Here is a 13,023-nt window from a genome sequence, read left to right as displayed (position 1 = left end):
TTTGTGAGCAATGATTTTACTAATGGTACTAACATGAAAAATTATTGAAATAACACAGCACAATACCGATTAAAGCAGTAATTTGAAAACTCAAAATATATTTCATGGTGAATTGTTCCAAATGAAGTCTTTTACAAGCTCCTCTGTTCACATTGTACAACTCAAACTTAATTGTTTCAGCGATCACATGTGGTCACCCCGGCAATCCAGGTCACGGCAAAACCAATGGCAGTCAGTTCAATCTGAATGATGTGGTTAACTTTACCTGTAATCCGGGATATTCACTGCATGGTGCGATGAGAGCTCAGTGCCGTGCTACAGGCCAGTGGAGCAGCCCATTGCCAACTTGTCGAGGTAAGAAAAGCCCTTGTATATTTTGCTACCCTTATTTTAATTTGCCTACATATTTCAGCATTTTTTGGAACATTGTTGTAGGACTCCTTAATTGGGTGAAAGGGTGTGGCCCAGATATCCATGGTGTATCACGACATGGATACTGTTACACAGTGGTATTGCCTTTATTAAACTACTAAGCAAGACTACATAGAATCATTGAATCCCAAAGCACAGAAAGAGGCCATTTGGTCAATGAAACCAGCTCTGTGAAGAGTATCCCACCCAGACTCAGACCCCCACCCTATCCCCATAACCCTGCATTTACAATGGCTAATCCACCAAGCCTGAACATCCCTGGATACTACAAAACATCTTACCATGGTTAGTCCACCTAACCTGCACATCTTTCGACTTTGGGAGAAAACTGTAGCACCCAGAGGAATCCCACGCTGACACAGGGAGAACATGCAAACTCCACATAGACTGTCATCCAAGGCTGCAATTGAACCTGAGTCCCTGGTGCTTTGAGGCAGCAATGTTAACCACCGAGCCACTGCGATACCCTTGTCACAATGACACTGGTTGTCAAACAATCCTACGAGCTGGGGGTCTATCTTAAATGGTCAATCCAGCCTTGGATCTCCACGCATGTCTTTGGAGTGGCAGACCAAACCATTTTACTGACTAAAGTAACAAATCCTTTTTCAGTAAAGTTCCTTTATATCTCCTCTTTGCTTTGACTATGTTCCACAACGGATAATGCCTATTTTTGGCCAATTTGAGTGGATTTTTGATAACATCACTGTCCTACATGAAGAACAAAGCAATCCCAAAGCAGCACTTAACAAACTGAAACATTTTTCTGAAGTTCTCTCTCTCACACCCTTGTCGGTCTTCAATGCTGGATCAGAGAAGGCATTTCTAAGATGCCACCCACCTCCCCACTCCCCCAAATCTCTTTCACATAGCACTGACAGAAAAGCACTTGTATAGTTTGCCATCCTTATTTTAATTTGGCTACATATTTCAGCATTTTTAGAGTATTATTGTCGGACTCCTTATTTGGGTGAAAGGGTGTGACACTTCTTGTGTTTTGTCCAAATTTCCCATCTGTCTTCCTATTTCCAAACCTAAGGTGCATTGTTTTGGCAGGGTATCATTTCTTTTGGTCTTATGGTCTTCTGTCTCAGTATTGCATTCCACCACCATGAGACAACCCGAGCAATAAGAACTATTCTACAACCAGTGAACATTCATTAATTTGAAAGGAAGTGAAGAACAGCTACACGATTTAAAGTGATTTATACCATAAAAAAGTAAATAATGCATTGACTTATATTTGATAGTCAACTGTTGAATTTTAAAGAAAAATCATTTAATTTATAACATGGTGCGAACCATGGATTGAGATTTGAAAACTTTTGACATTTGAAATTGCTTGCCCATTTATTGTTTAGGCTTTGACTTTCAAGAGAAATATATAACATCTCAAGTGATTAAATTGAATTTCTTCTCACTGCTGGAGATGTTTATAGTTGCTTTGAAAAAACGTGATGAGCAACGTGCTTTAGAAAAAGTCAATGTATTTTTGTGCAATGCATTCTTTAATACCAAGGAAGATTAGGGAATGCAGCAGAGTGCCATCATTTTCATGTTTACCCTTCATGAATTTGCTGATCAGTTCAATATTAACTGTATAATGTTTTATTGACTGCGAGTCTATCTTCACTTATTCTAGAGTAAAATTAGGCAATGCTTATGCATCAGACCATGTTTTCTGTTTGCAAAAATCATCAATTAAGATGTAGTCCAGGAACACATCTCCTGTGAGAGACAGAACTTCACTGTATTCAGCAAGAGAATTAATTGATTTCTTCACTAAATAATACTAAGTTCAAATAAGTGTCCCTGTGACCTGACATTGCCATAAGGGTGAACAGCTAAGAAGTGAAGAATACATAGAAAACTAATTGCAGCCAATGTTTCTGTTTGGAAGCTCAGAATACACTGAAAGTTCATTTGAGAGAAAGACGCAACGTTCTCTCTGAGCACAACAATTTCAATTTGGTAGTTTTTGGAAATGTCCTTCAGGTGAAGCAGGTTTCTAAGAACTGAGCAGACACTGTGTTCTTGCGTATGCTATACCATTGGAAAGGTCAGAGATATGAAGACGGGAAGGGCAAGGATTTGTGGATTGGACTAAACCCTTTGTTACAATTTAATTGTTGCTAGAACCCAACAAGCCGTATAAAGGGGCTGGAGAAGGGAGTGTCACGGAAAACTCCCACTTAGATTGAATTCATGATAGCGACATAGAAGAAAAGGCAAAATACAAAATTCAGAGAACTATGAGGTGTAGAATATAAACCATGACTGCTAGAAAGTTCACAGGAGTATTGAAATGTTGAAAGCATTTTTATTTTCTGGGAATTTAGTGACATGCTTGCAGGGGTTTGAATATTATACCCAAAATCAAACAGGCTGTGGTTTGGTCAGGGGTTGAAATATAAGAAAATCTCAAACCCAGTCCCAACCCTTCTCCAACCTGCCAGCTTCCCGGTTTAACAGAAGGGGTAATGGGGAACAAGCAGCCAACCAACCCACAGGAAGTGGTTTGGGCATCTACATATTTTAATGACGCTGGCAGCCTCTGACGTAACCTGTTTTACAGGTTTAAGTGTGGCCGGCCAGGTGTCTCCAGCTGCTGAAAGGAGCTGAGGACAGCTTTGGGGAGAAGGTAAGTGACTTTCCAGCACTCCTTGTGGGTCAGGAGGATCAGGAGTGCTTTCCTCTGGCTCCCCAAGTTCCTTTCCCAATACACACCCCAATAAAAATGCTCAAAATTATGGTACAGGCAACCCTCCTCACTCCCCAATTTCTCCCCTTCATTGGTCAAGGGTCAAATCTATCTGAGTCTTGCAGCCTGCCGTAAAGAGGTCCCGGCTGAACTGAAAGGCTAAACCATGAAGTAGTCTAATGTTCAAGCAGCAATCTCATCAAGACCAAAAAAAAATACCCTGTGGACAGAGATCAGCAATATGGCAGGAAATCTGGACTTCATCCCACTTCTGTCCCTTGGAACTCACCTTCTTAAAGTTTAGGCTGTAATTTCTGACATCTTAAAGGGAGTTGTAACAGGTCTCATTTAGATGGCGGGAACCTCATGAATGAAAATTATTTAGGGTCTCAGGACTTCCATGAGACACAAATGACATCCTTTCCTGAGCAGAATGCCCAACCAAGATGTAAAGCAGTCGGGAAGCCACTGAAGATAAATTAAAAATGAGGATCAGGATTGAATATTTAAGACTGATAGCAATAGATTGCTTTCAGATAAGGGACACAGAGTAAACCTTAGTAATAGTGACTCATCCTCAGATCATCAAAGATCAAATTGAATAATGGAACAGGCTTGAAGTTGTCAATGTTTTGTTCTTGGTTGTACATTCTGAATATTGACTCATTACCAATGGCTGTCAGGAAAAACTATAACAATGTCCGCAGTCTGGCTAAATGCAATCACGAAATACTAAACTGTGGGTTTAATGCAATAACCTTCATGGAGGTCTGGCTCACCAAATCATGGGAGAGCTCTCTGTTCGTCTGCAGGCAGCAGAAAAACCTCTTCCTGATGGTGTCTGAGCACGGGAGGAGTTTAAGGGTTGACAATGGATTCCAAGCCACCACTGATGAGATGTCAGTTGGTTCAATGACGGGCCAATTTACACCCATTATCCCTGAACTCACCACAATTTAATGGTGAATGAGGAATTAAATAGGGGCCACAGGTTTCTGGTGCCCTTGGAAGGTCACACAGTGAAACTTGTCATGTTTGCTCACAGTTTCCCACAGAACCCTTCGTAGTTTGGAAATCTGTTTCCAGTTGAGGTGGCTAACATTGAGAAGGGGAGTGAGTGGTGTCAGGTGGTCATGGAATGCCAACCCCTGCTCTTGCCTCCGATCCCCATTCCTCAACCCAACTGTGACTAACAGCACTCTTCCAATAATTCTCCTACCTCATGCCAGACATGCACGTCAGTAGATTTTCCTGCCATCAGGCTCACAAGCCTGGAGAAGGGTTTGAAAAATTAGAGGGAAAACCACGTCAGAATTACTCTACAATATCATCCTGCTGCTGATAAAGTTTCCAAGGGGTGAGCTGGGGATTCAGGCCATGTTTTGCTGACACATTGCCACAAACAGAATGTCCCTGCACTGTAACCCACCCCTGCCCCAGCATATCGCCAACTGAATGAGGAGGTGACTTTCCATCAGCAGGCCAGAGGTCCATTGGAACTGATGGCTACACGTCCAATAATAGACCACGGGGGGATTTTCCTGGATACTGGCACCTTATTATTTGCTCCTGCTACCAGCATGTGGTAGTGGGTAAAGGTTGTTTGAGGTAAATCTTTACCACCAATCCGCCTTTGTCTTTGCTTTATCCTGTGCTTATCTAATGATTGATGTTCAAGGATATAGCGTCTCTACAGAAGAGGCACTATCCTTTGGCAATAGGAGGATTTATGACATGTTAGCAATAAGTACAACTGCATTTGGACCGGTAAAATTACTAGGCCTTTAGAGAGCTGGTACAGGTACATCTGCTCCCTTTGAACTCTAGAGTAGAACTTCTTGCCTCCACACATGATCTGTATGTGACAACAATAGAATAGTGGAGACAATGCAACTTGAAAATTAGCCCCTTCATAACTATTACTTTCTACGAAAGGCCACAGCAGGAAATCTTTCACCTGGAACCCAAACAGCTCCTCAATGTGAATTTCCTCTTCGCTCACGGGGATGCACAGGTTCCAACCCTCTTAGTTTTTGCTGTGCATTTATGACCTTGAGGGTGACTCCGTGTTAGGGTTTTAGACCTTGACTTGCCTCAGCAATACACAGTTGTCCAGCTCAGGCAGCTGAGGATCCAAAGCTGTGTGCCCTCTGGCCCTCCGATAACAGAAGCTTACTCACTGTCCTTAACAGATTGCAAGCATGGAGGCAGCCAAATCAGAGGCCATCTTCCAGAAGATTGCATTGCCAGGGTCACGCTGGGGAGCATGGGGTCAGGATACCCATATGCTCACTGCATCGATGTCTTGAAGTCAAAGAGAAAATTCAGTCAACTTGCATGCCACCAGCAACTAGATCTGGTGGCAATTTTCTTTTCTTCCGCCGATCCTTTCACTGGTTGCTTTCCCTCCTCTTTTGAAGCTGCAACCCATCTTCTAACCAACACCGAGTGAGCAGTCAATACCCCCGCTTTGCCCCTCCCCCTCCACTTTGGCTGCCTGTCTTCTGTGACTCACCTCTGTATGGGCATTCTTCATGTCTCTGATCATGTAGCACTTCAAACGGCTGAACGTTTTGAGCATGAATTCTTTTCCCAATGAGAATTGCCCTCAGTCATGTGTTGTTTGCATTTCAGGAAGCCAGAACAGCAGGAGCTAGGCTGTGATTGAAGGGTAGAACTGCAAAGTGTTTTATGCAAGAATAAGAACATTCACTCCCTGGCAGAATGTCACTAATCATTCTGTGTGTCTTCAAGGTTTACATGTATATTGAAAGAGAAACCTAGTGTGAAAATGTCGTTTGTAATGATAATGTCAACTGAGGTTGAATGACAGTGATAGTTTATCCTTATGTAGATTTACAGTGAAAGCTGTATTGATATTGAGTCAGTTAAATTCTACATTATAGGTCAGAGATTGATCATTTTGCTCAAGTTGATGATGTTACTAGCAAGCATATACTTCGTTATTTTATCGTACCCTGTATGTTTTATTCTGCTATTTTTCCTTCTTTCCCTGTTGAAGGCACTGACTAACGTGGTCACAAAATTGCCTGCTGCCCTACTGTTAACTATGAATTTGTATCATTTGGGTCTGGATAGTGAAAACCAGCAGGTTGTTTGATTGTAATGTACGGGGCAGAGAGAGTCAAAAGGATCTCTGTTTTTTGCTTTAATCAAAGCTTACATCAAGTGTTTGGCAAATCATTGTACATACAATTTGGATCTATCCATTCAGCTGTGCTCTGAAGTCCTGGCTGATTTTTCTCTCCTTGCCCTGCAGCAATGTATAATTCCTTGCCTCTCACTGACTAATAGGAGAATTTCACTGTTGATCAGGGATTAAACAAAGGTCCTTTGTGAAATGCATGGTTTTGCCCTACACCAAGCATTTATCCACAGACACCAAGGGGGAGAAAAATTGTGAACTATATCTGTATTGTTAATTTACCACTTTAAATTCGAAAACGTATCTATATCATGGAACAAGCCCAGAAAATGCTGGAGAAATTCAACAGGCTTGGCAGCATCTGTGGGGAGCAAAACAGAGTTAGTATTCCAAGATAACAAGGTGCAGAGCTGGATGAACACAGCAGGCCAAGCAGCATCAGAGGAGCAGGAAAGCTGACGTTTCGGGCCTACTATTCCAAGTCTAGTTTGAGTCTCCTTTCGAATTATATCCTGGACATATTCTACTTCTGTTACATGGTTTGCATAACATCCCCCAGCCACTACTTCTTCCATTTATGCTTAACTCAGATAACTTTTTTTCTATGTGCCCAAATTTTACTTGTCATGCAGATAAATATTTTGTTGCCAACATGTTCTAAAGTTCAGAGATAGTAGGAACTGCTGATGCTGGAGTCTGAGATAACAAGGTGTAGAGCTGAATGAACACAGAAGTCAGGCAGCCTCAGAGGAGCAGGAAAGCTGACCCGAAACGTCAGCTTTCCTGCTCCTCTGATGCTGCCTGGCCTGCTATGTTCATCTAGCTCTACACCTTGTTCTAAAGTCCAGTTGCCCAGACTATTAGCCACTAACCTCTGCTTTGAGTCACAGCATACAATCTATTGTTTCACTCATCGTCTGATCCACCACTGGACTTTAAATCTGTAGAAGTCTGCACAAATTGAAAAACCCTATCAGGATTTGCTCTCTGAGCTTCTGGAGCCCATAGGCTGATTCTTATGGGAATTAGAACCTGCAGTGTGTGGGATGCAGTCACTCACCTGTTATTTTTCTTGAATTGGTCAATAAATGGCCAGAGAGTTCAATAAAGGATGGCACTGCATTCCCAAATCTGATGAGCCAATAGGAACCCTTCTAGCTTAAAAGCAAATGACAGGCTGCTATCTCAGGTTGGCATTAAGGAGGTAAGATATCAACCCAACACGCAAAGGATCTTCTCTCCAACTTTGAGATTTCAAATAAGAAACACGTCGAGCAGTACATCGTGATCCTTTGCACAACCTGACTTGCAAAAGCAGCTCAATCCAAGCAGCGGAGAGGAATTCTCAGCCTGCTCCTGTACCAATCCATGACCAACAGACCTGAACCACCGAAAGTTGACCTTAAATGCCCACACACAAGGTGTGTTTGCTACAAGACGATAAAAGCAAAATGCCCAGGATGCTCAACATCTGAATTCAAAGCGGAAATTGCTGGAAATACTCAGCAAGTCTGTGGACGCAGAGCTAGAGTTATTATTTTGCATTGAATATGACTCCTTTGAAGGAAGCCATAACCAATATGAATTGGTTACCTGTTGCTTGCAGGTGTTCAGGCCTTTCTTGTCCCCATCCTGCCTCTGAGAAAATATCTACGAGTGGGATGGCATGTTGGCCAGCAGCGTGGGGTTCCTCACCTGCTGACCTCCAATCCAGCCCTGATGCTAGGCTAAGCAAATCAGGCCCTTCAAATTTGCTTCAAAACTTAGAAATTTTCAAACTGAACACAGGAAATTTGCCGTCTCATTTAAGGACACAAATTTACTTTCAAGAGGAAGCATCCGTTGTTTGCATTGCACAGAAAGAAAGTTTCAAACAGCAGCAGTGGCCACATGAGAATTGGCTTGACATCTCACACAGCAGCAAGAGAATGGCAGGCAGTGTGTGCCTCCAGAGGAATCACAATGCTTTTCACTGTATTCTTATACTTCTGTATTGTAATACAAGTGACAATAAAGGATATTCTATGCTAGGTCTTTGCGGCAGGAATCAGCACAGCCACATTCACTGCTGTGTGGCTAATTCAAAACCTTCACTGCCATCAGTGGCAGGTTTGCATTCAGCAGTGGTTCACGCTGAATTAGGTATCGGGGGCACCTAAAAGTCAGAGTTGATTATGTAAATATGTTAAGAAAGTCTTAGACTAGCAGAATATAAAAATAATGTGTTTAAACTGTTTGTATCCAGTTGCACTCACAGCATTAATTCAAATTTGATTAAAACGAAGATGATGGTATGGCTGTTGACTGTGGTACCTGTATGAAACCACTATTCCAAATTGAATTGCTCCTGGAAAGACATCTTGCCAGTGCAATCATATTAGCATACTGCTCATTCTATACTCTTTTGAGTGCAAGGAGATAAATTGGACATGTGTGGTGTATGAAATAGAATTTATTTCACAGACCAGTGCACTTTCAAAATAGTGAATTAGGCAGATATTGATTATAGCATCATGGACATGAGTATTCCATGGCTGTGATACAAACATTGAGATGTATTACGTCTTTGGCAGGTGTTCTGATGATCTTTTTATGCATCGATATGTAAGCAGGTCACGCATGTGCTGTTGAAATATCACTGGTAATGTCATTTCCAACTGGATAAATGAACTCAGCAAACATCCCACCTGAATTCTGCTTTGCCAAAAGGATTCAAATGTGGTGGTGGTGGCAGTGGAAGCGGTGACCATGCTCTGACAATTCAGTTTATTCATAAGAGTAAACGGAACTTTTTGTTTTTATTTATTTATGCCTTTATTGTTATGCTGACACAAAGGTTTTTTTACATGTATGGAGAATTTTTGGGGCGTGAAACTACAGAAATGTCATTCTATATTTTGCAATTTTAGGGAGAATCAACAGTTGGCCCGAAAGAAAAACTGACATGTCATTGTCAGAGATTACTGTCAATGTACCATACACACTCAAAAAGAAGTCAAAGTGCTTTAGTTAATAGCAATGGGGTTGACTTACATGTGTCTTGTTTTTGGGAGAATGGGAAATCCTAAAAAGATTGCGACAATGAAATAAAGTAAAAACCAACAATACAGAATTCATATTAATGATCTCATACTTATTTATTTTAAAACATCACAAACTGTATAAATATCCTCTCTATTAATTATCTGACATTTATTCATTTATATTAATTTGCATACTATTTATACATTGATAACAAAAACAAATCATTCACTTTTTGGACTTCGTTCGCTGAAAAATTAGTGTTAGCTTTCACATGAGGTGTGTGAAAAACTGTAATGTTTTCAGGCCCAAGGTTATGGATTTGATTTGGACATGAGACTGAGTTTAACACAAGTATGGACAGCAATGAAATAGGAATAAGGACATATTCGTGCAAGAGATATGCCTGTACATTCACAAGCTGGACAGCGGTGAGAAATAAAAATTGGCTAGATTTTAAGGATGAAACAAAATGGATCAATCATATTGACTAGATCACAAAGAAATTGAATCTCGTAAACTCAGGCTTTCTGAGATTAGCAGAATAATGACTCAGATGCACACACGAACTATAGGAATTCACCGGGGAAACCTTATTTCTTCTCTAGATGACATTGGAAAGGAATGTTTGGGAGCTTTTGAGATGTAGAAAGAAGCAGATGCTGAGGATTTTCTGGGTCTTAATGGAAACTAATATCTTGGATCGACAATCCTCACTAACTCACAGTCAGAATATATGCTTTAGATGCAAAGCCATGAATAAATCTTGAGGGAAATTATTTGTGAGAATCACCTTGATCTGCAGGAATAATTAATACAAATGGACAAGAAATTAAAAATAAAAATAACTGAGCATTCCTGTCTTCCAGCTGCTAATATCAAATGTACAAAAAGTTAAACGGTACATAAACTTGTTGAAACACTTAATGTCAATCCTTTGGTGTTACACACAATTACTGAAGTACAATGACCCACTGAACAATAGCTACCCTTGTTAATAAAGAGAGTAAACTGAATAAATGTCAAAGGATCCTAAATATTTCCAATAAAAGACTGCTGCCTGCTTTTCACACTTACCCAAGATGAACTTAGATGGCAAACTTTGGATTGCTTTGAGTCGAGTTGACAGTCTATCCTAGTGTATGCTGCCAGCTCTAAAACAAAGGAAAAATTTTTCCTTCGATGCTCAGTAGTCAGATTGGTCATGACGTTTATTAAGGATAATTCAACAAATAACAAGCAAAGGAAATATGCCTTTAGACTGTAGTTTATCATTATCACTGTGACATCAGTTTGAAATAGCTGAGAACAAGATCAAAATACTCCATGAGTGACATGTGGAATAGGCTGTGAGGTGCTAGCAATGAGGAATTGCATCTCATAAGAGATGAGATTTAAAGTTTTATGCATAGGCGGTAATAGTGGTGCCATTGGATCCTTTATATTAACTCAACAGCAGAAAGGATTCTCATCCAAACATCTCACCTGAGGAAAGGTCCCTCTGACAGTTCAACATTCCCTCTCTATTGGATTGGAAGGTCAGTGTCAATTATGTGCTCAAGTTTCTAAATTGGGGTTTGAATCCGTAGCCTTCTGACTCTGAGGTAGTTTTGTGACCACCTGAGCTATGGTTGGTGTAGATACATTTCAAACGGCATAGATTCATTCAAGGGGAAGCTAGATAACCTTACAAAGAGCAAAGAAACAGATGGTTATACTGAAAGTTTGATGAGGAAGGAGGTTCAAATGGAAAACAAATATCTGCAAGGAAGGGTTGGGCTAAGTGGTCAATTTGTATGCCGAGTATTCTTTGCAATTCTGTGTAAATCAATTAACCTGCCCCCACTGCTATCATTTAATTTTTTTTTTATGAACATTGATGGTGGTTCTAAATGCTGCTTTTATTTATTGTCATTGAGCAATGAATAAAGCAAGTGAAGTTATAAACATAATTCGAACACCGGGGCTCTCCAGCTACAATAAATGTCAAAGTTACAGGTAACACTGAAGTTAAATCAGGAAAGGGGATTTGTTAAATTTAGAAGCAAGCATCACAACAAAATTAATTCCATCATTATAAAATTCTTTGCAAATTTTTCAAGCACCATTCAGACATACTGTTTATGGAGCTGCATTTTTTTTTATTTATTTCTGGATTTGGGATGCAAAGAGTCATTAGCTCTGGAATGATGAACCTCAAGTCTACAGCACAGAGCAGAAAACTGTCAGTTTGCTGGGCATAATTTTCCAGTAGGAAGGCAGGTGGGCCAGCTCCCTGATTCCAGTACACATATGCAGGGATGAAAATGCTCCCCGCTCAATAAAACCACTTTGTGTCTCCACATGTAGACTGTTTTAACATTGCCATGTCCTGATACCTTATGGTTTAATGAGATTTCATATCCTTTGTTGAATTGCAGTGATGAACTGTACAGACCCTGGTTTTGTGGAAAATGCCATTCGCCTAGGGCAAGAAGATTACCCGCAAAACTTCAAGTTTGGCAGCAGCGTGGTGTACCAGTGTAAATGGAGCTTCTACCTCCTTGGCTCATCTGTGCTTACCTGTCAAGCAAATGGTCTGTGGGACCGATCACTACCAAATTGCTTACGTAAGTAGCACCTGGTTCTGTGAAGTGTATTCCGTCCCCTTTTACACTGTTTTGTCACGAAGCACATTTGGTTTTGAATTGTCTTATTTCAGGTGGTAAAAGGACTGAACTTTCTCTGCGGACAGTACCAGTTTGTTTATCTCTCAATACTCCGCTCCACTGGGCCTCGTGCACTCAGGCAAACAGTGAGCTTTAACAGGAGAGTTTAAGTGTTGGAAATTTTATGTCTCAGAGTTAGAAACTACTCTCGTTTCTGTGTGGGTAACAAGTTTTATTCACAGTACTTTAGAATATCTACTCCATGCTTCTAGCTCGTGTTTCCAGCTCTTTCTACAATTTTGTTTATTTTTCTCTGAGTCCATACCCGAACTCAACCAATCAAGCACAGTGACGATAGATCATTCCGATAATCAAACACAGAACAATCGAACATCACATTTATTATAACCAACAAGGCAAAATTCAGCATTTTGCTTGCCAGAAAAAGAAATGGAGACTGTCTAGGATTGTCGTTGCCTGTTCTGCGGTCCCCTCCTCCAAACCATCCAATCGCTGCATTTGGCCATTTAGCTGCAATTTGCTGCAGCCAGTTATTCAACCTTCCATCACACTGCCAATTCCTCTCCTCAGGACACCAGTTATTAAGCTGAAGGCACAATGCCAGGGCTCCTTGGGCCTCACCATTGAAATGAAGGTACCAATAAAAGGAGCAAAAGGAAAGCCTTTCACTTTCAGGGGAAAGAGTGAGAAGTTTATTGAGGTGGAGGCCAAGTGGAGCCTGAAATCCTGCGGGGACTGCTGGAAAACAGAGAAATGCACACTTGGCTAAAGCACCTTCCCATGCCATTATTTTTCCACATGAGACAACCACCAGTTACTTTTAGCAAATATTGAAAAGTTAACAAAAATTAAATCTGTTCTGCATTATATTTGTATTTTTGGGTATAAGTGAATCTTCAGGTTTTTTTGGAGGGCTGTTTCCACCAGTGAAATTGTTCCAAATCTTTTTACAGATATAGTAGGAACTGCTGATGCTGGAGAATCTGAGATAACAAGGTGTAGAGCTGGATGAACACAGCAGGCCAAGCAGCATC

At 40.8% G+C, this 13,023-nt stretch overlaps 1 protein-coding gene across 1 annotated transcript in view; it reads left to right on the top strand.

Annotated features, from left to right (window-relative positions):
- The window catches only part of LOC109928798 (CUB and sushi domain-containing protein 1-like), a 2,165,117-nt gene that overhangs the window by 2,032,842 nt on the left and 119,252 nt on the right, over window positions 1-13,023 (top strand). Inside the window, exons 58-59 of the mRNA XM_048597409.1 lie at window positions 181-354; window positions 11,741-11,929. Of these exons, the coding sequence (XP_048453366.1) occupies window positions 181-354; window positions 11,741-11,929 (363 nt within the window). The remainder of the gene's footprint in view (window positions 1-180; window positions 355-11,740; window positions 11,930-13,023) is intronic.

Source organism: Rhincodon typus, chromosome 5, assembly GCF_021869965.1.
Source record: "Rhincodon typus isolate 14 chromosome 5, sRhiTyp1.1, whole genome shotgun sequence".
Taxonomy (NCBI): Eukaryota; Metazoa; Chordata; class Chondrichthyes; order Orectolobiformes; family Rhincodontidae; genus Rhincodon; species Rhincodon typus.
Note: the sequence above shows the minus strand (reverse complement) of the source record. Positions and strands in the feature narration are given on the sequence as shown.